Source organism: Passer montanus, unplaced genomic scaffold (genome assembly GCF_014805655.1).
Source record: "Passer montanus isolate IOZ18808 unplaced genomic scaffold, ASM1480565v1 scaffold32, whole genome shotgun sequence".
Taxonomy (NCBI): domain Eukaryota; kingdom Metazoa; phylum Chordata; class Aves; order Passeriformes; family Passeridae; genus Passer; species Passer montanus.
Genome location: NW_024367930.1, coordinates 5,565,220 through 5,592,234, shown reverse-complemented (window position 1 = coordinate 5,592,234; position 27,015 = coordinate 5,565,220). Strand labels below are relative to the sequence as shown.

Here is a 27,015-nt window from a genome sequence, read left to right as displayed (position 1 = left end):
GTTACAGCGGACATGAATTTCCTACTCAGTGACTTGTGAAAAAGTACCTAACGTAGGAGCTGATGAGGCAAAATGATATTCAAAAGGATTCTCCACTCTCATGAAGAAATGTTCTCTGAGTCAGATTCAGAGTTGCATTCATTGCCTACAGCTGCTTTTTGGGCACACCTGGAATGTCTCTGCACTCAGCACCTCCCTACTCCTGTGGAATTAGCAGCTGGTGGGGCTGAAAGGAATATGATCCTAACTTTCACAGTCCCACCCAGACAAAGGCATTCATGGTTCACAGGTGCTTTTCTTGACAAGCCCTGACAAAATACCTACATGTATTATAGCATTAAAAAGTGCTAATAAGAAAAAAAGAAATTGTACCAACCACCTGAAAGAGCAAATGTAAAGAGGGATGACAAGACATTTGTACGTTGATGTGAGATAAGAAATATAGTGGAAGGGTCTGCTGAAAGCTTGACCTAAGTTTTTGTCCAAGGAGATTTTTGTGACTGGTAACAACTGAATCAGGGAAATGCAGCAGTATCATGGAAAGCAGCATAGTAGGACATTCAAGATCCCAAAGTGAAGTGAGAGTAGCACAGCACAGAAAATACTCAAAAATTTCCTGACAAGGTCAGCAAGTCCAACAGAGGCAGTAGAGTTTTCTTTCACACTCAACACTGAAATATTCAGAAGGTACAGAACAAGTGTGGAATTACATTTCCCTTTAATTTCCAACAAGTACTTTTTTATCCAGTACTTTCTATCCATGGTCCCAAAGTCTAGCTGTAACCAGCTGTATCCTCTGTCCTTCCATCATGCAGTAATCCTCAGCAGTAATCACTGCAAAGGGTCATTTTCTTTTGCTGTGCTGCTCCTCATTACAGGAGCAGAGCAGCAGACGCCTTCCCCCTCGTGGCTGAACAGTTTTCCTACTGAAGCTGAAACAATTCCTGCTGTATTTGCACTGCTCTTGGAAAGAACTGCACAACTAGCAGCAGTTTAGACCTCCTTTTATTGCCCATCTGAGATGCTAATTGAGAAAACGAGAGAAATGGTGGAAAAAGACCAGCAGTAACAGCACAGCTTTCTATGGAACTCCAGTAAGTTTGCCAAAAGGCTCCTAAGCTCCTAATAAATGTGAACAGGGACACAAAGGGGACTGTCAGCCTGGAATTGTTTTAAGGACAGGTTTTCTACAATAACAAAAGCTCTTTTTCATCCATTCAGCTAAAGGAACACTGTGTGTCAGCATATGGTACACTGACATCTGAATGCGGCATCCCCTAATTTTTACAGACTACTACTCATTCCTCCCCTACCTGTGATTTAAGGATAACAAGTTCTGACTCCTGCATGTTCCTATCATAAATGGCCATTTGTCATCCAGAAATCTTTTTATTTAATTTACATTAACATTAGAAGTATTATCTGTCTCTGCAATATGTCTCCATAACCAGGGAGCTGCTGCATAACTGAGCTTTGGTTTTAAAGCCCACTGTAACATACATGTTTGCATAAATTACACCAATGGGGAAGCTTATATTATTTTAACTCATAAGCTCCCTATTGTTCAAAACATCTTTCATAAATATCAGTCCATGCTTGCAAAGACATGAGCACACTTTATTTCAGAGTTTAAGAACACCAGACTGTAGTGCAGAGCATATTAAAAGCACTTTTGTAATAAAATCTTTTAATATAATAATCAGATACAATTTAACTATTTTATAAGAAAAATGACTGCATAAAACCACATCACAGTACAAACATCAAAAGAAACAACACAACCACAGATCTTCTTAGCTTTTAGAAAAGTAATGGGCTTTCTATCTTCTTTTTTTCTCGCTTGTAGTTAGTACCTAAAATATTTAGCTAGAAGCACAGAATTAAACTGCTGGGTCCAGCACATCTGATTTGTTATACATTAACTCTTGTTGTTCTGATATACAGTGAACTACATTAATATGAAGCTATAGAGGACCATCCCTCAAGTTTATGTACCTAGTGTTTTGTTTGCAAATGCAGCTCATCTTCAGAAGTGAATGTCTTAGATCAGACCAGTAAGAACATGACATACAACACACTCATGACATACTCACTTCAGCCTTGGACAGTTCAGACCAAGTGCTGTGAGAGAAGCATCTGTCAGGTTGCTACAGCCTGAAACACAGAGTGACTGCAGTCTATGGCATCCTCTACAGATTTTCACAATGCCTTCATCTGAAATTTGCTGCAATACAAAAGAAGGTTGAAGTTACTTCCTTATCAAGTAATCAGCCAAGAAGAAAACTCAAGACACTGCCACTGAACTGCTACTGTCACACTGTATATAACCAAGGCAACCTGGATTTTCAACTAACAAAACAGAGTCAGGAAACCACATACAAAGATAACACTGAAGATAATCAATATTTACAATTCCTACTTAACTACATATTTTTCCATAGACCTTAAGTTCTACTCTAAGGCAGTGTGAATCACAAAGCGAGAGTTGTTTGGTGTTGTCTTCCTCTTTCACTTTGCTTTTTGTTTTATAATTTTTCCTTTTTTTTTTTAATTGTGCTCACTTCTTGTATATCGGTGGGGTCCAGGTCTTCTGTTCCAGTGACTGTGTACATTTGGGAACAGTGCTAAAGAGATTTCAAAGCCTCACAATGAAGGAGAGCTAACTACCTAATTTGCCCTGGAGCATGAGAACCCAAGGGCAAACACCTCCACCTTCTGATAATTTTTGAAGCAAGAGTTACAAGGAAACAATTACACATAATCCATTTTTACAGAAGGTAAGTGTAAAAGTCAGCTTTGCCCTACCCTATACATACCCCTTTAGATGAAAGATTTAACTCAAAGGAGGACATTTAATTTCTCAAAAACATTTTGTAGCAGATATTCTGCAAGAAGTAACTCCAAATTTAGAATATGAATAAATAGGTTTTCTCTCTGAAACAGGAACTATAAGAAACAGCCCCATTGCAGCTGCATACAAAATAGCAACAGGAACTGGATTACTGTGTGTGTGCAAATAAGATTTTATTTACAAGTCTTCTATTCTGAAAAAAGCTCTCTGTCCTCCTCCTACTCCTAACACTATGAATTTAATTTTTCTGCTCTGTGAAACAGGTTGCTTTATTTCCTGGCTTTATAATACTCTTGCAATAAGAGCAAAGACCTCTGCTGTATTTTTAATAGAAAGCCTTGTATAAGCCCCTCATTTGAATATGCTCATACAACTGTTGCATATTTCTGGTGCTATTACCACAAAAATAACCATTCCTAGATGAAAACAGGATGACAAATAGCAGCAGCTCAGCACAAAGGGACATTTATCTTATGCTTCCCCCTCCCCAGCCCAGCACTTTTTAATATCAGAAGTTTAGATTTTGCAACTAATTCAGTCAAATTATTATCAGCAGAAAATTAGAAGTCTCATTTTCTTTTTGGGAATCCAGAAGGATTTGTATAATCTACAGGTAAGAAGTTTTGGTGTTCTGTTCAAATCAGTCAGGCATTTCTGGATTTGACTCTCCAAAACCATGTTGTTTTCTGGAACTGTTCTGTTTGCTTTGAGAAATACACATGATGCTGTTACTGGAAAAAGGGATGGCTTCGAAGGCAAGGACCATGTAAATTTTATTCTGCTGTAAAAAGCCCTCAAGTCATAAATGAAGATTTTCCACTCTGAAATTGCTTGTGATTTGCATACCCATATCACTGTCAGGAAAGAAAAGCATTCAGAAAATGCCTGCAAGTCCCTGCAAGTTTCTAAAATCTTTCTCTAAAGATGGTACCTTTCAGATGTGCAGTTTCCAAAGCTAATACCACAGCTCATTCCACAGCTGCTGGATCTGGCCTGGCATTTTACAGGGCCCATAAAGCAGAGTCACTAGAATTACAGTGGGGGCCATATAAAGCACAAGGACACCTGCTGTGTAAAAATCCCTTTGATCATATGGAGCCTGGATGCTTCTGGAAGCATGCTTCCAAGCCATAGCAAGCAGGACACACCTCCAGTGAAACACAGCTTTAAAGCACATGTAATTAGGCAGGACACACAGACTAGCAACGCCGAAAACTCAAAGGAACAAATACCTCCCCTTGGGAGGATTTCTTGTTTGTACTATATAACAACAGACATCCTGACCAAAGGAAAGCTCTGGTGCACTTCTGTGCTAATGCCACTGTTAAGTGGGAGAGATAAGAACTGATTATCAACCCACCGCTTGAGATCCTTCCATAAAAACAGTCAGAAAAGGCTGGCCCTGATATATCTCATTAGTCTCAGGCAGAACAAAACAGAAAAAGAACTTGTGAGAAGGGCAGCAAGCAGAAGAGTAAAAGGGGAGGGAATGATGTACTGACTTTATTTAAGTGTGGTTCTGACCAAAAGAAGGAACTTTACCGCCGTTCTCTTCAAGTGCCCAGCTTCAGTGGGCACCTACATTCAGACTGAAAAATTCTCTTTCACTAAACATCAGTATCATGGAAGCTCAAGCTTTGTATTCTTATTCTTCTTATTTTCTGAAATGTTAATGTAACTTTAAATAATCCCTAACACTCAAAAATACTCAACACTTTAAAGAAATCTGTTCAGTTCAATCTTAACAAAAAATGTTCCCATGCCACATTCATTCTAGAACAATCTGTAAAACAGATTTGAAAGTTTTGCAGGTTTTTATGACACCTTCTAGCAATAAAACTAGAAAACTTTTCAAGAACAAACAAACAAAAATTATAATTTTATTACTCAACTCTGCATGACTGAAACACTGAAATTCTAATTGATTTCAATATCTTTTAAGAATGACTTAGATATATTTAAAATCTAAAAGGAGTCCTTTCCCCAATCCTGAAAAGTCACATCAGAAACAATGAAAAAGACAACATAAACCAGAGCAAAGAAAATTTGTGTTCTCTAAGTAGAATGACAAATACATGAATGATTCCCAGTCATTTCATTATTAATGAATGTGTTCTCCATTATTATTGGAAAGGCATGCCATTCTGCCACTTAGATGGTTCTGAATCATTTTCAGTTATGATGCCATTATGTTTTACTCTCTATTATGTAGCCCAGAACACGACTTCTGCGCAATTAGAAACCTTAGAATTATGAATAGATCAAAATGCTACACAGTTAATGAAATTTGAATGAATGCAGTTAATTCTTACTCTAGAGTTTACCACACTTAAAAGATGGAATGAAGGGGAAAAAAATAACTCAACACTTCAAGTCAAAACTCAGCTGTAGAAACAGCCAGCTCATTCAAAGCTACTATTTCACACAAAATCCTGTAAACTCTAGAAATGTATTATCTTACTTAAATGTATAGCAGATCAATTGATTAGCATTCAAAATTATTTCTGATTTTTAGAGACTGTACCTTTGGAAGCTTCAAATACTTACTGTACACGATTGCAAATTCAGGATTACAAGCTCATGACAGTGATTTTGAATGTGTTTCAATGCTTCATCTTCTAACTGTATTTAGCAATTAAATTGGACATAGGAAAAGAAACAAGAAATTAAAAGCATAGCAAGCAGCCCAAAAAATGTACACATCTTGCAATATTGAACAAAATACTATAACAAAAATGACATTTTTTAATTCATGGAGATTCAAAAACCCAAAATAAAATTTTATTCCTAAAGGATCACCCAAGCAATTATGTACCTGTGTGCAACCTCTAAGAAATAGAGCTTTTAGTCCACTACACCCTTTCACCAGTGCTTCAATACCATCCTTCGTAATCTGATCACACCAGGAAAGATTCAAATGTTCCAGATTTCTGCAACCCTCACTGGGAGAATTAAAAAAATACATAAAGTTAAATCCAGCCTTCAAATAGTCATAACAGTGGGAAACCCAAATTAAACACACTGTTAGAAATTAATGATAGCCAGTGGACTGTGCCAGGCCTCCACAGAAAAGTCATGAGAAAAGACCACACACAAGCACCACAGTCTACACCCCAGAAGTTTTAGATATAGAATACAGCCCCTGCTGACCACAGCACAAAGGTTCAGCACCAATATTTTAACTTTATTAAATGCTGAACAGCTCTTTAAACACTTTAACACACAACACTGAATCTTCTTACCTTAAACCTTTTAAAGAACTGTTTGTGATGGCTACGCAGGATGTCAGATCCAGATGTTTCAGCTTGGAACAGAATCTGCTAAGACTGTAACACGTGCTGCAAAACAGCAGACACACTAAAAATACCTTCAGCTACTTCTTTTTCCAAATTTTCCCATCAATCAAAAAACCTCTTTGACTTACCTGTCAGTGATTTTTGTGCACCCATTCAAATTTAAGTGTTCGATGTTTCTGCAGTTCTGTGCAAAGGTCCTAAAACACAACAAAAAGGTGAATTAATAAAACGTCCAAGGCAGTCACTAGAGCGCGCTCTGTCCCGTACCTCCTCCCACCTTGGTCAAAAAGCCTGATCTTCAAGCCACAGAGTAACTGCAAAGTATGCTTCAAACACATTTGTCTCAGTGGTTGCTTCTTCCTTTTCCTACTGCAAGTTTCTGGTCTTAGGAAATTGCTGTTTCTCTCTCAAATACCACTTGGGCAAGGTGGTTAATTCTGTCATATATAAGCCAGAACTTGCTTCAAATACTGTAACAAAAAAACTCAAAGGTCATAAACAGAAAGCTTCAAGTGTTACATCAGTTAAACATTAGGTTTCTGGGAAGAGTTTTTGCATATCTCATTACTGAAGCCTTTGCAAGTCTTAATAAGGAGCTTGCTCCCACAGCAAATGGAAAGGGACACACACCTGCTACAATAGTAAAGGGTGGCCTAAGTCTATTGAACTACCAGTGGAATGATCTCATTACTGAAGCCTTTGCAAGTCTTAATAAGGAGCTTGCTCCCACAGCAAATGGAAAGGGACACACCTGCTACAATAGTAAAGGGTGACCTAAGTCTATTGAACTACCAGTGGAATACCCTGTAGGCTGCAAATTGCTTATTTATTGTTTTAAAAAATAAAAAGCATCAGTATGCACTACTGGGTATGAACTTTAAGGACGATTGGAGCTATTATACTGCTGAGAACCTGTATATATCATTATACTAATTAGTCTGAAGAAATGCATACATTTTCTTTTCATCTGTGCACAGTAATATTTACAGCTACATTGCATTTCAGCACATTGTTTTTATGCCCATGTTTCCTTCAGCTGCATGGATTTTATTGGCAGGAGGGAAGGAAACACACAAAAACAGTTTTGTCTGGAGGCTTGCCCTGGTTAACAGATCTGACTACACGCTCAGCTGGTAACAACTTCTGGATGGATTGCAGCATGGATTGCAAACAATGGGAAAAAAAACCCAGCAAGCAGTTATACTGGTGAGAGTTTCCACTTGAATACTCAAAACAGCTATTCCAAAATTCATATACTGGGGGGAGATTTACAGTCAAAACACTCTTCAAATCACTTGGAAAGATGTTACACTTTGGAGGAACAGCAAACTGCCTCTGAGATTAAAGCATGGGACATGTCCTGACAGACAAGCCACAAGCATTCAGTGCTTACATGGCCAGTATCTACATTAGTAATTGGCTATTTTACTCAAAAGTTGATGTAGAAGAAGGATAAATAAAGAAATTAGTATTGCCCACAAAACTAATAGATCTGGAAACAACTCAAAATAAACAGCCTTACAGGAAAAATCACTTTCAGAACAAGTATCTGAAAATCAATGCTGCATAAATTTACTCTAGAGACAAAAGTTATGAATTTACTTACTTATAAATTTTAGAAATAGCTAAAGGTCACAGGACACTAGCTTAATGCCCACTGATAACAAAATCTTTGTGCTTACATTTTCCACCTGAGAATGGCTACAGTATTTGAGACTGAACACCATCCAACCCAGGCTCCAGGGAGAGAGGAGGAAAGCATAACTGCAAAAAAGCCAGACCCCAAGACTTCCTCCAAATGTTCTTTGAGCCCTAAAGCACTCGTGGTGCTCCACCTTCAGCTGGAGATAGGATCTTAGGGTTTAAATACTCACAGAAATATCCAGAGGAACCTGGCTAAACAGTTTGCATTGGAAAAAGCTTATATGGATTCAAACATTCTTCTGGGAACAAAAGAATGCATAGCTCTGTTCATATCCTGTGTAAAAGAAGGGTCACTGTCCTCTCTAGAGCCTCCCAAGATGCTGTTGTCGCCTGCCTGTTCTTATTTAGACCAAGAAAAGAATTCCAGATCTTTCCTGATTTTGTAGGCACTCCATGTAGGTACCAGTCTTTATCCTTCCTCCTATTGCTAGGGTCACCTCTTGTCCAGACTAGATGATAAACAATAAAATGATCACTAACCTGGATACTCTGACTATTGAAGGAAGCCAGAGTATAGTCTGAAAATATTTTAACCACTTGAAAATGGAGCAATATCAACATAATCCTAATGAAAGAAAAAGCCACGTTTTTTAAAAGCACAGCTTTCATTTCTTGGTTCATTTCTAGAAAATAACAGAAGCTATATTTTGATCTCAAACTGATGTCTCATTTAGTCAATACTAAGGTATTTAGTACTTACCTAAGTATCCCATTTTGGTTATCAGTCAGGACTCAGAAACACAAACAGACATAACAGTAATCTAACTGCAGTTGGGGTACACATTAGGAAACAAGTGATGTCACTATCAAGGATTTTACTTACTTTAAAGAGGAGTCTCCAACACCAAGGCATCCTCTCAGACTAAGCTGTCTCAGGAACCCACCACACCTTTTTGATATATTTTCCACAACACGACCCTTAAACCAAATAAAAGGAAGATTTAGCTGAGTTTCATTCCGACACCATATTCTAGCCAAATTAAAAATCCCAGGAGTTAAGACTAGCCCCAGCTACACTCTACTCCACTAAGAACTGTAACTCTTTGAATTTCTTTTTCTGCTTTAAGAAAGAACAGTTACCTGTTGAGAATCTCCAGTCACACTCAGGTACTATTCAATTCAATCTTTAATTCTCTCTTCCTTTATTTCATTCAATCACACACAGCTCAACTTTTTGTCACAGCAGATTCTACCCATTAAGGCTACTAAAATGATCTTCAAGTTTTGTCAGATGAGTAGGGAACTGCCCCAGAGGTGGAATGGGAGGCTTGGCCACTCCTCAAGAGTCCCAGTCACTCTTACAGCACCTAAGCTGAAATTGCCCACAGAGACCTGCTTAGGCCAGTACATCACAATAGTCTCCAGTAAGTCCCTGTTTTACAGCTCCTGCCATAGGGATGCCTGCAACTGAAAGGTGCCAAACACCTTGGTGAGAGCAGCAACAACAGGACTAATACCTAGCAGCACAGTGCATTTTTAACACTCCCTTTATTTTTTGAAAGAAGAAATATGTGTAGTATTATAGGTCAGTGGAATTTTGTTGCCATGTTGTTATATTTTATTGTCTTTCTCTAATACTAACATCCTGGCCATCACCATGGGAAAATATTTTCTTATCAGAGCTTGTTTCGTGGTCCATAAGCAACATTGCTTATCTTATCACTTCAAAGAGTTTACACCAAAACAAAGAAACTGAAAATCTAACTTAAATTTTTCTAAGCTTTTCAATTAATCAGTATTATTTATCAGCAAAGGCCAAATACCTTTACTGTAAGGATAAATTCTTCAACGAATAACATATAATGCAAGTTCAATTTACAATGCAGAAAAAAGGCAAATCCTAAAGAATTATTCAAAGAAAATATAAACAAATAACGAGATAAGTTGCCCAAAGTAATTTATTTCTTTAATCACGTAAAACCTCCCAAAAACCAGCATACTAAAGAAGACGACTTTTGTGCATTCAAATGCATTTAGCTGTTTGAATAATTTGTCACTCAATAATTTGTCACTCAAAACACAATTGGTTCCACATACCAAGAAATACTAAGGTACATTTAAATTCAAGATCACACATTTTTTATATAAAACAAACACTTTTTATAGGGTTCCCCCCCACTTTATTCTCTACCATGTGAAGTCTTAAATAAAGAAAATTTCACAAAACCTACTTTTTTATAATTTGATATTCTCAGATCAAATACTGACTGAAAAAATCACCAAACTGCACCATGTCCAACTGAGCACAAAGTTGCCAAATATAGCTGGGAGCTTTTACCTGTCCTAAATTCACAGACAAAAAAATATGGTACTAAAACAGCTAAAAAGCGTTCTTAGACACCAAATGTGAAACTGTGTTGTTGAAAAATTTATTTGTGAAATAATTTCTTGCTGAACACACTTTTATGAGTAAATTCAAGACTTACGTATTGCAAATGTACTTAAATACTGAAGTAACTAAATTGCTCCAAACCACAATAGCTTTTTATAGCAATAGAAGACCATAAATTAGTTGCACTCCTTCTCCTGAATCCCAGTTACAAATATCTCAGCATCTCAGAAGGCAACACCACTAGGTAAAATACATTACAAAAATATTGAAAACTTGAAAATACAATTCTGTGTTTCTAAATACCAAAATGACTGCAAACATAGAAAAGGCCTACCAAAAGGAAGGACTGCAGACCTGTGGGATTTTACTTTATTTCTTGGCAAATAAGGAACACAAGATTAAAGGCAACTGAAAACATGACGTTAAAGCTCCAAGTCTTCTTTGACACATTTAGATTGAGGCAGATGCCAAAAATCTTTCTCCTAACTCTGCAAGATCCTCTTGTTTAAGGTAAGTAGAACACAGGAGTTGGCAATAAAGTTTTAAAAGAGTGGTGAAAAAAAATTTACCTTCTATGTTACTGTAAAGCTTTAGGAACAGTTTGTACCATGGTAAGCAAAATACAGCAAATGAAACACATCTGGATTTTATTCATGCAACTAAGAAGCTAAAACACAAAATACAGAAGCAAATCGATTATTGTAGTCTACATTTAATTTGTATCAACAAATAATAAATCAGTTCAGATTGAATCAAGGAATTGTTATTCCCCACTAATTTCTTTTCTTAATTTTCAGATGTCATATTTTATTTGTTATACACATCTATGATAGCATTAATGCAGACATATTTTTTCTTACAGAAGACAAGCCTGCCCTTAAACCTTTCATTATACACTGGAAAGGACTTTACTTCACATATACCTGCATTCACACAAGGTTTAAACCTTATGAAACAAATGGTCATAAAATGGTAACCAGATACACACCAAATCAAATCCAGGCAAGTCTGCAGTAAGAAAAGTTGTCTAGCATTTTAATGCCTCAATCTCCAAATGCTGTAGCCAAGTGTCCAGTGAGCTTCCAGCACTAGATGGCCCCCTCATAGAAGGATTTGGGACTAGCAAAACTATCCATTAGATTGTAAAAGCAATTCCAAGAATCTCACTCCATCCAGAGGCACCGTTTACACCTTTCCTTTCTGGAAATGAGCAGGCTTGAATTTCTAGAGCCTTATATGTATGTGATATATGAAAATCATCTGATACACAGCTGGCAACCAAAACTGAAACACATATCCAAGAAAAAAAAAACAAAAAAAACCAGGCAAATTCAGAGTTCTTTTTCATCTGCTTCTTCACAGCACTATTTTCGTGAACTTAGTCTTTAAAATGTGTGAAAACAAGCACAGTATATGGGGCACTCCAAATGGGCTATGCTCTTCAACATTTCCATAGGAATAAAAAATGTCCTTAAAATGAAAAAGACACTAACCTCTATATCCGTTTGGAAGTTAAAGAGGTCTATTCTTTGCCAATTGCTTCCATCCAGAGCTAAAACATTCCATGCCTAAAGAAAACACATACAGTTTATTTATTACCTCCACTGCCCACTCCCTTCATTTTCATCTTAGTAATGCAATTACAAACTTGACAATTTCAGGCAGCATTTAAAAAAATTGTAGATACTAGTACTCATACATAGCTAAAAATGTAGAATTTACAGAAATTAATTGCAAATCTCCTAAATGGATTAGACTTCAAAGGTTAACTTGTGGCTACAAAACATATGGCAAAGCAAGATATTAAATGCGAAGCACACATAGAGAAAGATTTAACCTTCCATTCTTAAAAAGCTTTTGTAAAGTTTTCTAATTGGTTACTTTTGCTATATCTAAATGGAAAAAAGTAGCTGCAGATGAGATTCCTTTCAATAAAACCACAGTTCCTCAACCTCACTAGTTACTATTCTAGGAAAACAGAAACCTTTCAGAAAACTGCTGACTTTCCACTATTAGGACCAGGCCTTTCCTTTCCATGTGCTAAGTTACATGTACATGTTTGAGAGCTTGTCCTTCACTGTCAAAGCAACAGTTGTTCAAAGTAAAGCAAAATTAGGAAGCCAGAGAAACACAGATATATGCAGAACATGAGAGAAAAAGAATACCACGTCCAACTGACAAGTTTTCAAAGATACAATTTATTTAATCACTTTGGTTTTCTTTGCAGTTTTGTAGGTTTTAGATGAAACCTGATGTCACCTGACTCACAAGACTTACTGAAGTTACAGGACAGAATAATTACACAATTATACATTAAAACAACAAATCAATTAAATCCCAAATCAAACCCAACTGTAAGAGAAGGAAGAAAAATATGAAATTAAGTTCATTTATGTTGTATAATAATATAGTTGTATGTTGTATAATAATATAGTTCATTGTATGCAGCTGACGTAGAAACGGAGTATTATTCATTTTATTTCAAGAAGAAAAAATGAAGACAAGCTAAAAATAAAAACTTACTTAGCATGCCTTCACTAATATCTTGTGTGTGCCTTTTTCCTCCACTAGTAGCCCATCTACTTTACATCCATCTGCTTTTGTATTTGGCAAGAAAATGATGGATCTACTTCTTAGACACATGGTGCACATTAACCAATTCCATACATGGAATTTTAAGCAGCAATTACACCTGAAAAATAGTGTTATACAGCCACATGCTTTATAAAAAGCAAATGCCATCATGCCAAACTGGGCTCAATCTCTTCTCTAGATACAGAGCAAACAGGACTGGATATCTTTTCCACAGCCTGTAGACAGAACTCCTGTACACAGCAACTAAGCCCACATACACATACAAAACTGGAACCCCTGCTCATTTGCTCTAATAAACTAAGAGACTGAGAAAACTTCTTTTTTTTTTTTTTTTTTTTTAGATTGCAGTGAATCCCATGATTTGGATGTAATTAAGACAATAGCATATGGAACAAAAAACTCCAAGAGAAATACATACCTTGGAAACTTGTGCACAGCGACACAAAGTAACTATGTCCAAGAAAGAAAATATTCTAGAAAGAAAGGAAAACAAGTACAATTAAAATGCTTAATTATAAATTCCAACTACTGTATGTATTCATGTTTCTGTAGTTCTATGGAAAGACACTAGTCACACAAGAAACAGACTAAATGCTATATGAGTGTTTTAGCAAATTATTTTTGGTTATTGAGACTTACAGAATAATATAATAGCTACAATCTAAAGACAGTCAATACCAACATATGAGAACCCAGCAGATACTGCTTCTGAAAATCTATTTTCTGTTCCCTCTCCCTACAATAACAGATATTTTTTTCTTCTTAATTCACAGAAACTAGCTTATATTCCTTTAATTGTGCTACAATTAAAGAAATAACTTACACAGATGTTGATGAAGATTTCAGAGGTTGGGGAAGAGTAAGAAATAGATAAATCCAAGTTCAAGAATCTAAGGGACAAATACAAGGGGCAATGACCCAAATTTCTGAAAGGGTTCACAGTGACTGCCAAGTCTAACATAGTATCTTTTTTTTAAATTTACTCTACAAGAAACAACTAGAGCTGAAAAATTCAGATTTACTATTCTGATCATGGAACCAATTTTTCAGGGCTGTCAACTCTTAACAGTTTACAGAAAGAAATTTTTCACTGTCAAAATGAATTTTGCAAAATACCATTTCCAAACACAAACAAAATTGGTTTAGAGAATGTTCTCAGTCAAAAAGACATCATTAGCTTAAGCATAAAATATAGATCCCATTAAAAATAATTTTCTATTACAGAGAATGAAATCTATGAAATATATGAAAGATGTTCCTGTAATTCACTGATAAACTGCTATTTGATTGCCAAGAAACTTTTTCAGTCATCACAATCATGAATAGTAATAAGAAAAGTTTCACATTATAGTTAGATGTTATCATTGAGGAGCAAACAACTGATAAGAGGTGTTGAATTTAATCACATAACATTCTGGTTACTGTTTTTCAAATGAAAATCTGAAGCTAGAGCTCAAAGCCTACATCTTAAGCACTGTTTTAGCTGTGATAAGAGCACAAAATGTAATGAAAGTACTTCTTAATCATAACAACCTTCTGGACATTTATTATGATCACTTCAGATAGTAGTCTTCCAATATTTCATTTGACACCTGGAAATTTTTTTCTTCTCTTTTTTACTATAGAGTAATACACTTTCTCAAAACAACTAATAGCCAAGCAAACAGAAGGAAAGATGTTTTCACAAGCTATGAAACAGTTTATAAAATCCTGTCAATAACATTTATTTTGATAGCATCTATTTTGACATTTGAACATCCTTTCTGAGGCCTATCCACTTCAGGAAACTTAGCGGCATTGAATGTACAAAGTACACAATGTGCTCAGAAAAATCACTGGACTGTCCAGATGAACATTGGAAAGTGTTCTCTCTCTTTTAAGAGCAGCATAAATATCATCAACTCACCAGGAACCCTTTTTCTGACATCACCTTTCTCCCCACCATGAGGGAAATGTCAGCAGATGAGGTTGTGGAGATTACACAAGAGAGAGCTGCAAAAGCTTCCTGGCTTGCAGAAGATTCCTCATAGAACCACTGTGAGAGTGGAACCTGAGGGTTATCTCAGATTTACAGAAGCACAAAAGACAGATTTCCATGTTATTTGCACAATGAAAGAACTTGTGACACAATACTCTTGCCTAAATAAGAATGCGACACGCTTTAGAAGCAAGGTATCCAGTTCTGCTGAAATAAGAAACAACAGAGGAAACTGTAAAATGTTGAGAAAATAGTATTTTATACACCCCCACCACTCTCGAGTTGTCTGGCAGTCTATCTTCATGTTTCATTGTTTATTGCTGTTAAGAGATTAATACTGATGCAGGATTTCTGCTAAAAAAAAAAGTTAAACTAAAACCAAATGGAGAACAGATGTATTTATTTTTGCTTCATTCTGTATGAAGTGACTTTCTAAAAGGTAAAAACTGAAAGTGGTTATTCATATTAAGAGAAGAAACATTTTAGCAAGTGTAAACATTTGAGATGCTTTTAGGGTTTTTTTTTGTTCTGGAGAAAAACCTTTCCTTCAAGACAGCCGAAGCTGTCCCCATCAAAACAGGTAACAACATTAAGATATATTATCAGCAATCAAAACCACAGTCATTACCCTTCACTTATACAGTACAACAGGCAAGAGATGCCAGTAAATACCTTTAGAATTCCAAAGAGGCATCTTGCACATGTGCTTGAGAACACTTTTTTCCATGCTCTTCTATTTATTTACCCTCTATAATCAGTCTTTCATGTGTACCGCTAACACGCACTTGTTTGTCTCCTTGCAGTCCCACAGAATTACTAGCAAATCCTTACCAGTCAGGAAAACTGGTCAAGAAGACACAAGACTCTGAGGTTTAAAGTCATTTCACGTCTTAAAAAAACTTCAGAGTCTTTAAAGACTTTAAATGCAACCAACAAAATGAGATGGGAACAGACAGTGACATTGTCTGGCATTTGGGTGAAGGATCATCAGCAGGCACTCGCAATTTTAAAAAGTGGAAAAATCTACCAAGCAGGGCGGCTGCTGGTTGTATAGCACTTCTGTCCTCTATGACCACAGCTACATAGGTAGAAGCAGCCAGCAGCAGGATTCATTTCCACTTCAGTCTTTGGCGTGTACTAACACAAGGAAATGGAAATTAAGTTAATAAATTCACAGTAACGTTTAGGATCATCTGTTCTGAGTTCTAGCGTCCCAGGCTATTCAATTCTCCATAGTTAGCCTGTATTGAGCTCAAGAAGGAAAATACACTACCAACACTTGGAGCCCTTCAAGCCTTTTCATCCCTAGGCACACACCACTCTGGACACGTGCCTCATGAGTTTGGCCTTGGAGACCTTTCAATGTTAACAGTCCCTGCAGCACATGTCAGCTTCATGCCAAAGGCACAAAGAGTTGTACAAGCTCAGAGTTCCTCAACTCCCTCATGGCAAACCAGCATTTGGCCAAAGCCTAGCTTACAGAAAAGGATCTATTCTTCATTTGAAAGCCTTCAAGACACGGAAAATCATCACCTTCTCTGGTAGTTTGTTCCACTGGTTAATCACTCTGTCAAAATGTTTCCCTTATTTCCAAGGTGAATGTCTGACTTCCAGCTCTATGCTGTGTTCTACTTTTCTTCACCAAATTAAAGAGTGCTTTAGCAGTTCATACTTTATCCTCACCAAGTTTAAAAGCCACTTATCATGTCATCTTTAATTCCTATTTTAACAGTTGTTTTACTTCTGTTCTTTAAATCTCCTTTTCTCTGCCCATTATTTTTTCAGCATGTTTCTTCAAATGTAGACATCAGAAGCATGTGCAACATTAAAAAATTAATTAGTATCAACAAGGCTGTACACAGACATGAGGTATGATTTCATCAGCTCCATTTTCAAAGCCATTTCAGGCCATTGTAACAGCTTTTTTGACACAGCATCAGACACGAATCTTACAGAATCTCACCCATTTCCTGCCTGCTTAAAAGTGCTGCAGTTAGGATTCATATTCTTGTACTCTGGAATTTGCTTGATACCCCAAGACCCACCAAAACTCAGCACAAGAGGGCCACAGACCTAGGTCACCTTTTTGAGACACCTTCACTGCAATTTATATGGTTCTGCTGAAGTAGTTATCTACAGTCTCCAGCATCTTCCCATGTATTTCCCACATGTGCTTCATTATTCCCTTGTGCTATAAATAGACTGCCCAATGTCATTCCAAACAGAGACAGCTGAATCCTGTTTCTTTCCTTAAGGGGTAACAGAAAGAAACAAGCCATTTCTTAAAACCCCAACTCTGTACAGTGTACCTCCTACAGAGGGACAAATCAATTTGTGCAAGAGTCAAAATGCTTCTCTCTTGCTTTTTTCAGGCCCTTCCACATTTGATCACATAAAGAATAAGTTTTTGAAGTAATACCCCAGCAATTACTCATTGTAGGTATTTTGATACAATGCTATAAGGATTGATAAAAAATGGACAATGAGATGCAAGCAGTGAGTACCACACACAGACACTTTACTTCCTAGAAATTCTGGCCATACCCCCAGAATTTGGTATGAGAGAAACACCTGGTAATTTCTAAAAAGCTTCACCAAAAAACTAAGATATGGGTTTTTTTATAACTGACTTGTGAATAGAATTCCACAACTAGAACTTTTGATTTTCATGCTGTTTAAATTTATAGTGGCTTTGCACACAAGGATGATAAAAACTTTATCTAAATGAAAACTAAAGTAATAAGGATGAGAAATGCCTCACTGAAGACAGCACATCAACTAGATAACTTTCTTAGAAGACCCTTTCAACTTTACCACACTGTCCAGTTTTCACAAAACATGCACACAACAAATCTGTTATGTCTTCCCCATTTTAGACTATGGATTTCTTACGGACTTGTACACTTCCTTGCATAGCAAATCTGTTTGCATTACAGTCCTTCACATGCAATATGGAAGAGCAAAGCCCACAAGCCTGGAAAAGTATCAGAAAGAAAAAGTACAGCTTTCACAGCTTGGATTTTCTTTTTTCAGTAGTTTTTTTCTCAGCATTTTCTCCATGCCTGCCCAAGTAACAGTGGAAGTGGGTATCAGACACTCTTAGTTCATTATTTGTGAACACTAATTGTGTTCAAACACATAATGTGTTCAAACATATGCAAACCATATTTACAATTCTTTATACATGGAAGGTTTCTCTTCACCTTCTGTCCTCCATTTTACTAAACACCCTACTGAGGCATCTCATGGTTAAGTGTAGTTGAGCAGTGTGTACAAACACTAGAATAGACCAGAACACATGCAGGTAAGATAAATAACTCATAGCCATAATTCAGAAAAGAAGAATCTTTAATAAATATTAAATTCAATAAATAAACTTATATTATTAAATTAGCAATGTTAATGCTGGTGTACTTTTGAACTTCACCAACTTTGCAGCTAAATCCTGTAATACCTTATTCAATAAAACCACAAAATAACACTTGTCCTGGAAAGATAAACAGAGAGGCATATTTAAATCTTAAGGAATTTGACTATTTTCTATTTAAAAAAACCCAAGTATCTTATCTCTCAGGACTGTTTCAATAGCAAAAGGCTGAGGAACACCAATTGCTACACAAAGCACACATCCATTGTCTCATCTAATGCTTGACCTTCCAGGTCAATTATTAAAACAAACCGCTTTTCACTGCAGATGAGCTACTTTTGTGAAGTAAAGCATTTAAACTAGGAACTATGTTACATGCTCCAAAACTTCCCAGTAATTTAACCCTGCAGTTTCCACTTGTAAACAATGCAGATCTTTCTCAGGTGATCTCTATAAAAAGTCTTTCAGTAACAAATGCAACACCAAAAACCACTTCTTCACAAGCCAAACTTCCTTTTGTTTCACCAAGGTACTTATTACTAAAGAGTATCGACATAAGTATTGGCAATTGCAAAACACTACGTTAACTAGAGGATCTGACAGCTATTTTCCATTGCAACAGAAATCAGTTTTGCTGGATTCATTTTAGAAAGGACAGCATCTAACCTTTCATGGTCTACATGTTACTTGCAAGACAAGTGGATCCTATTATTCATTCTTTGAAAATGAGTTTTATTTATTTGTAAAGTATGACCATGTATAACAACACGACAGCAACCTTTTCACATACTCTCAGTATCTGAAACAAAATGCCCAGTGATAAATTCAAAAAGGGCCAGTTCTGTTTAATTCTCCAGCCTCAGCTACTCTATATTTTTTTATATAGATTTTATTTTTATGAAGTGATTTTATGAAGTACAAATTTGGCAACTATAACACATCCTACTAAATAAAAGCAGTCAGCCTAATGATTAGTTCACAGTGGTTTAAATTGAAGCACACAGTCCTGGCCATTCCAACTATCTTACAGACTCTTTTTTTCTCATGAGTGAAGGGATTATAATCTGGGCACCAAACAGCCAAAAATCCACCATACCCACCCTGCACATTAGTGCCTAGCTAGAGAAGTGGATAACTGACATGATGGACTGGTGACATGCAGCCTAGGGACACTCCATAAACTCCATAAGATATTATGTGCTTTGGTTAGTTGCTGGCATTGGATTCAGCAGGCCTGATCCAACCTGTAGCTCTGCTACTGGCCTGAAGGATGATTTTGAACAAAAGACTTTTCTTCCTGATGTCTGCGTTTGCGTAATGAAAACACAGATAATAATGTTCATCTCTTCTGTAAATACTTCATGAATTACAGACCAAAAAGTCTAGGTCTTTTTATGTATGGTTTTCTATTTAAACTGTCTAGCATCAATATTTAAGAAATTTTTTTTTCTTTTCAGAAAGTAAGAGTATCTTTTGACTGCCTTTTTGTTCTTTGAAGGCACTTTTCACACAGAAATTAGAAAGAACATTCCCCCCTCTGCCTCCATATAAAAAGCAGATTTCATTGTATCACTAATACTTCTGAACATTTAGTTCAGATAATGAACGAATTAAGAGACTGAGTTTAAATAAACTCCAGTTTCAAGGTAAATAAAGCCCTGCATCGAATTAAGTCTTCACTAAATATGAGATTCCAAAAAGAGGTTTAGTAGCAAATAAAAGAAAAACAAAATGAATCAAAATAAATGGTAAAGTACAAATCAAAAGGTAGAGTAAATCACTGTTCTATTCCTTTGAGCTATTACTCCTCCTTCAAATACTTATTTACTTTTGTTTTGTTTGTTCCAGTGTGACTAATCCTTTATCATAATCATGTTCTTACTGAGAGATAATACCTGTAACTTGAACCAAGTAAAGCTAAAGCACTCCATTTATAAGGAAGCCCCAAGCAGAAACATTAAAGAAAATACTTGCTTTTCAAAATTCACAAATTTTACCTAACACCTTGACACAATAAAACCCCACTTCCATTTCCATACCTCCTCTTCCTCATTAACACAGTATACAAGAGCACTAGTGTGCAATTTTCTGCATCTGTTCTTCAAGCTCTAACTCACATTTTTAAAGGAATTCCATCTGAAATATCACTGCCCAAAACATTCCATTTTGAGCTTACACTGGCACTTGTTTGTGAACAAAACCAAATCACTTCAAAATACTGAATAGAGGATGGCAGCTACCTACTCCAATTTCAAACTGAATTGTTTATATAATCATTTGCAAATGCTTAGCATCTCATACAAAGAAGGCAGAAATTGTGTACAAAGTGCCGACTGGTGAGGCAAAGAACTGAAAAATATAAACTTGCATCTGGAACTGATCTTGGTAAGAATGCCATAAGCAGGCAAACAATGCATGTAGCAGTGTAAAAAAAAGGTCAACATGAGACCTTCTCCACATTCTGAAGGGAGTGTACTGACCACCAAGCATTGATTCAGCCTTCAGTTTCCTCAGGCAGAGCCCAAGTTCTGTACTGAAGATGAGATAAGTCACTGGGAAGTTTTAGAACACTATCCCTCTTCAGAATAAAAGGAAATTTTTCTTTAAAAAGCTGATTAATGAGAAAATTGCAACTTACTGCATTGTCTGTGTGTATCTGAAGTTAGATACACTACCTTGAAGTCTGAAGACACAGAGAAACTAAACGACTATACATTGTAACATTACATAAACCATGTTAAAACAAAAATAGCATTGATAATGTGATATTATTTTTTTAATTGCTGCCAAAGCACAAAAGTATTCTGAAAGAACCCTGTATATATAGCCCTAAAATAATTATAATACTGTTGTTTTTATAGCTAAAGATCAAAAAGTTTAACTAATTTCCAAAGGCTTTATCTTGTCCATGACCTGTGCCTGTGGCTCATTCAGATCACTTACTCAGTTTAATTTCTGATCACTTTTTCAGATGTAAGGACCACTGGAAATTAATATACGACTCCATAGAAGTGTCAGGATTTGCTATTATGCTGTCATCTGTTGCATTGTTTCTGCTTGCTTCTTGTCAGTGTTAGCCTCCACATTTCTAGCTAGCAAATATTTAAAGGATACTCACACCATACTGAATAGTGTGAATTAGTGCTCTGCACTAATTCTTTGGACAGATGTATTTCAGGCATGTTAAATTAAAAGACAATGAAAATTACTTATATGAGGCAATATTAGAATTTGCTTTACAAAAATCATAAATTTGTGAAAATATACAGAAATCTTACTTGCATAAGAAATATAATCCCTTCAGTTTAAAATCTGTGAACAGTTTACATATTTGTATCAATTTGGCTCTTTCTAATTCTAAATAGTTTAACTGTAATTGGTTGGCAACCTACTATAGAGGACTTTGAAGACTTGCAAAACACTGTAAAATCAGAATAAACGATTGCATGTGGATTATAAAACTGGAATGTTTCCCTGAGACTGTCAAACACTAAACAGCAGTCTCAGCTATTCAGGGTGAAATATTTCCCTATTTAATTATACAGATCCTTGTAGTGGGGAAAATAATGTCTGAGATGACAGATTGTTTTTTCCTTTCCCCTTCAAAACACATATATTGTTTTTCTGCTTACAAAATTCTTACCAAGCAAGAACTGCTCCAGACAAAAGTTTTATATTTTTCAGTTCTCTGACTCACTAGTCAGTACTCTGTATGCTAAGATACAGCAGCCAAACTTTATAGCAATTGTGGGCCATCCAAGCAGCTCCAGGACCTAGCCAAGAAATACCCATGGCATTATTATAATGAAAACCATTATCAAAACTTTATTGCATGAAAAATTCAACTCTCAAGCTGCATATTATTGCCTAAAAGGAGAGCTGCTGCTGGAATGCCACTCCTGGGTTCCTCTCCTAATTTCAGTCCCAGAATTTTACTTATCCTCTTCTAAATCTGACTGACCACTCAAATTTTGAGACTAATAGCTAAGATCTACTCTTAAGTATATGCACTCAAAAAGTATGATTTACAACAAAACCCACAATAGTTTCTACATTTGAGGTACAATTTATGAAGTTGGTACTTCGTAGGTGGAAAGAAACTGAAAATTGTTTAAGCAGATGAAAGGGACAAACATCTCTGTTCCTTAAGCTCACTACTTTTGTAAAAAAACTTACAGTTTTCACAGCACAGAGCATTATCAGGTAAAATACAAACGAACAAAGGTTATCATCTTTCTACATGCCAGAAGAACCGCACTTTTCAAAAGTTGCATTAGTACTTTTTATCAATAACCCCCCCCCCAAAATATCAGGACATTCCAACATTAATTACATAGACTTTTTTTTTTTTGTTTCAATTTATTTTCAAATGCATATGTAACTGTAATAATCCATTGTTTTAGGATTTTTCCCCAGCAATTAAAAAAAAAAAAAAAGATGAGCCACTTTAAGACAGTGACATCTTACTAGAAAAGTTACCATTAAAATTGCATTATTGTATTAGCCTGACTTTATTTCTCATTCTTCTGATGACAGGTAAGAGTTTATTAACTTCAGACACCAATTCAATTATATAATGAATGTCCTCTATATTCAATTGATGCTTTCTCATAAACACATAGGCTAACAAAAAAAAAAATATAGCTACAATCATCCAAAAACTGTTTAAATTACACTATTTATAATACCACCACACGATTCTTAAACATCATACAAATGAGCACATATTCAACCTTTTACTTCTTGCAATATGTAACAGTAGAGGGATATGAGCATTCCTTGCCAACTGGCAAACTAATAGCACTTCAATAGCTAACAGGGGTGATAATTTTTCCTTTAGCCTGAATAGTACAAAAAATTTTTTTAGAAGCAGACTATTTCTTTCACAGGTAAAAATATGCTCCAATATTACAAATAAAAATGAATGTCCATAAACCAGAAAAAGTTACAAATTAAATACCTCCCTTTCTCCACTCCAGCTATACCACCAACCTCAAAGTATAACTGACCCCTCCAAACAAGGGTCTTCTTCAAAAGCACCACTGTCCATATTAATCAGACATCCTTTTCCTCCTCAGCGAGTTACCTGAGTCTGCTTGAGAAAGAGCAAATCACCTCTCATTTCTTATCCTTTCAAATGAGTTTTGTGCCTGAGAAGCTTGGGGTCTCAACCATTCACTTAAAGGCATAGTAGTTACTCCACAGAAAAGGTGGAACACACATGACACTGGCTTGAAAACCTTTCAATACAATTCTGGTTGTTACATTAGTAATAGCAATAATTGCAATCATAGTATTAAAAGTGATGATGATGATGAACTGAAGCAAAAGGCCAAGGGATAACTTTGTTCAACTTTAGAGTATGCAAGTATAGCAACATTATTCTATGAATAAATTTCAAAGTGGTTTTATTTTGTAAATCTGCCATCAGGAAAAAGTTTTCCAATTTTAGAGGAAAAAATTGGACTGACTGCTTGTTATAGCCAGATTACATAAATTTAAATACTTCATGCAAATGAGAACAAGACCAATTCTGGAAATAGAAGAAACTGTGTTTACATTTAATTTCCAGGTATTTGTAACAAGATATTAATCACATTTTTCCCACAAGTCCAATAGGGTTTTTTTAAAAGTGGGCTGTAGTGCTAACAGCTTTCATACATATCTGATACAAGCAAAAAGCAAAATAAGTGCATTTGATAACACTTTCAGTAGTATTTACTGTTCAGTTCCAGCTCTCTGAGCAAAGTGTTTCCACTGCAACTGGTTTACTCTCCTTTTAATTAAAAGGTAGACTGCATAGCTAATAAAGGAAAAATAATTAGAATATTATTTACACCCAGTGCAGCAATATTTAAGCTCTCCTGTCATTGTCTTGCCATAGGGCAAGACAATTTTAAAACATGTTGCAGCATGAACAGATACTTTCACCAGTCGAAAGGCATTGAGACTCAGGCTTACATCAGCCTTTACGTGCCGGCTCATAAAACAAATTCTCCACTGATAAACCTTTAGCCAGGCAGGTCTGTGCCCTGAAACTTGCTTAGATATCTACACCCTACAGGGATGAGAGCCCAGATGCATATCCCTGTCTCTGACATGCTCTGCCATTGGCCTTGTGAGTCTGTCCCTGCAGCAGTGCAATTTCAAAAGGAGATTTACAGAGCACCTCTCTCACACTTCTCATTCCATTTCAAAACCCTGGTGATCACCAGTCTTGTGGGTACAATGAAATATGCACTTCATTTCTCTCTGGCAGAGCAGACCCATGAGATCATCATGCTCTTTATGGAGAAAGCTGACAGTCCCAGTTCAGCTTCTCAGATCATCAACTCTTCTAGCTACATCTGCAACACTACTTTAGTAAATCACCATGCAATTGCTAAAAGGACATTCACGCACAAAAAATAGATGGTTGGCTGAATCAGTTCCGCATATGCTTGGCCTGGGATATTTTATGTTCCTTTCCCAGCCCCACGAAGCCTTTCAACCATGCAAAAAGCTTCTTTAGACACTGCTGTAACAGTGGCAGAGATTAGCTGCACCACTTCCTCAAATCCAAACTAAGCCTCAAGTTTCTTTGTACTAAGCTATCTTGAATATAAGAACAAACAGCTAAGCTGCTGGTAGAGTCCAATTACTTGGACTTGTTTGGATTTTATTCCTGCTGAATTCTTTAAAATCAGAGGATCACAGAATGGGTCAGGTTAAAAGGGAACACAGAGGGTCATGCAGTCCAACCTCCCTTTCAAGCATGGTCATCCTGGAGCACATGGTACAGGATTGCATCCAGATGGTTCCTGAATATCTCCAGTGAGAGAGACTCTACCACCTCTCTGGGCAATCTGTTCCACTGCACAGTCACCCACACAGTAAAGAAGTTCTTTCTCATATTCTAGTGGAACTCCCTGTGTCCCAGTTTATGCCCGCTGCCTCTTGTTCTATTGCTAGGCACCACTGAGAAGCACCTGGCTCCATCCTCTTGGTATCTTCCTTAAACACTGATGAGGGCTCCTCTCAGTCATCTCTTCTTGATGCTGAACAGGCCCAACTCCCTCAGCGTCTCTCTTAGGAAAGATGCTCCAAAAGGGATCCTTACTATTTCAGTGCATGATACTTTTCACTACCTAAACCATACAAACAAATTGTAGTCAATTACATAAATTAGATACTTAGCATCCATAACAGTGAAAAGGATGGTAATTTCCACAAATATTGGGGAGTCCTAATGCTTGCAGATTTTTAGCTAAGGAGGCAGCATCTTACATTGACTTTTATCTTGTGGTTCATGCGTGGCATTGAGATCAACAAAACAAAAGGTAAGAGAATTCCTGTTCAGGGCATCCTTCAGTGACTGTCTTTTTTCATAACATTTTCTAAACAGTTCTAAGAGTCTAATTAAGCCTGCCACCATATGGAATGTATCTCAACAAAAATGAAAAGCCTTTTAAAATTCAATTCATTTAACAACAGTCTGCTTTTTTAATACCACTGAGAAAGCATTTCGATAGTCACAATGATTTTAAGAGCATTTTTCTCTGTGCACAGGATACACAATACCATTGAGACATTCTTCCAGTACAAATCAGACTGAAGCAGTGACATATGCACAAGCTGAGCCAAACATCTCTTCAGTATATTAAGAAAAAAATCATCAGCTCTATTTTAATAACACCACTACTAAAAATTGTAATTGCACCATCATAACCAAACATTTTTTCTTTTTCTTTTCTTTCACCTTAAGGATTAGTCTGTAACAAATCCTCTCTGTAGGTACAGAAGACATTGTTGACCTGATTCAGTTCCAGCTCTGCAGTGGCCACATCCAACCAAGCAATAACTCCACATTTGGCAATTGGTTTATTTTATGCTTGAAATCAACTTTCAACCATATGAGATCATGAAGACATCCACCAGTCACGGACTGAACTTACTGATCCTGGTGTTCTAGGTAAATTTTGCAAAGATGATGTACTCACACACCAGCAAGCTGATAAAATTTACGAGTAACCAAATGACTACAATAAAAAAGATCCCTCTGTTGGTTCTGCCTTATACAACACACACTGGCAGTCATGGTAATAGATAGAGCTTTTCACTTTATTATTTAGACAGAGCAATGACTTTTTTGGAAGGTCTGACACAGAATTTGTATTTTATTTTGTTATAATAAAGTTCATGGCACAAAGAGTGTGAACTACATTAGAGAATTAGGCTCTTCAGACAGCTATAAAACATTGAAAGTGTGGAAAAGCTGACTACTTGGTACACCAAAGTCTTATGGACATTTTATTTCACTTCTTTTTCTGACATGGTACAGTATAACTTGTACACATTAAAACAAACCAAGGCAACAAGGTCAAGAATTCCAAGAACTCAATCAGGTGTGTTATTTATTTCAAGAGGATTTAAGAAAGAATGTATAGCACTTGACAGCCTGTAAGACACATAAGCAATGTACAATCCTCAGGTTTTTAACTCCTTAAAATGTTATGCAGAATTACCTTAACAGAAGTTCTTTGGGTAGTTTTTTGTTAATAAGGGCTTCATCATTATTTGAGAAAACCTAGAAACAGAAAGAAAAAACTCTATTTTAAAAACCAACAAGAAAAACATCTTTTGAAGAGGCTATTCACCTTCTACTTAGGTGCTTAATTCTCTTCAATTACTGCTAATATCAAGTTTTCAGTATGTTAGTTGTCAATACTACAAAATTATTTCAATGCACAAAACAAAGCCACAACCCCATATACACCTGCAAATCCTTAGTGCTAATTCAACCACACAGAAATTGTGAAGCAACTTAATAACTACGAAGCAAGCACACTTACACTGCACAAAGAAGTATTTCAAGCAGTAGGGAAACTTCAAGCAAGACATGTACAAACACAC

At 36.3% G+C, this 27,015-nt stretch overlaps 1 protein-coding gene across 2 annotated transcripts in view; it reads right to left on the bottom strand.

Annotated features, from left to right (window-relative positions):
- Nucleotides 1–27,015, bottom strand: part of FBXL2 (F-box and leucine rich repeat protein 2) — a 50,406-nt gene that overhangs the window by 10,366 nt on the left and 13,025 nt on the right. The window contains exons 2-10 of one of the 2 annotated variants that reach the window (XM_039714957.1): nucleotides 26,628–26,689; nucleotides 13,197–13,251; nucleotides 11,677–11,751; nucleotides 8,675–8,769; nucleotides 6,276–6,344; nucleotides 6,094–6,189; nucleotides 5,667–5,793; nucleotides 5,399–5,473; nucleotides 2,094–2,224 (exon numbers count right to left, since the gene is read on the bottom strand). In XM_039714957.1, coding sequence (XP_039570891.1) covers nucleotides 2,094–2,224; nucleotides 5,399–5,473; nucleotides 5,667–5,793; nucleotides 6,094–6,189; nucleotides 6,276–6,344; nucleotides 8,675–8,769; nucleotides 11,677–11,751; nucleotides 13,197–13,251; nucleotides 26,628–26,689 — 785 coding nt within the window. Of the gene's footprint in view, nucleotides 1–2,093; nucleotides 2,225–5,398; nucleotides 5,474–5,666; nucleotides 5,794–6,093; nucleotides 6,209–6,275; nucleotides 6,345–8,674; nucleotides 8,770–11,676; nucleotides 11,752–13,196; nucleotides 13,252–26,627; nucleotides 26,690–27,015 lie in introns of those variants that run through there. The other variant, XM_039714958.1, reaches the window with a different exon arrangement.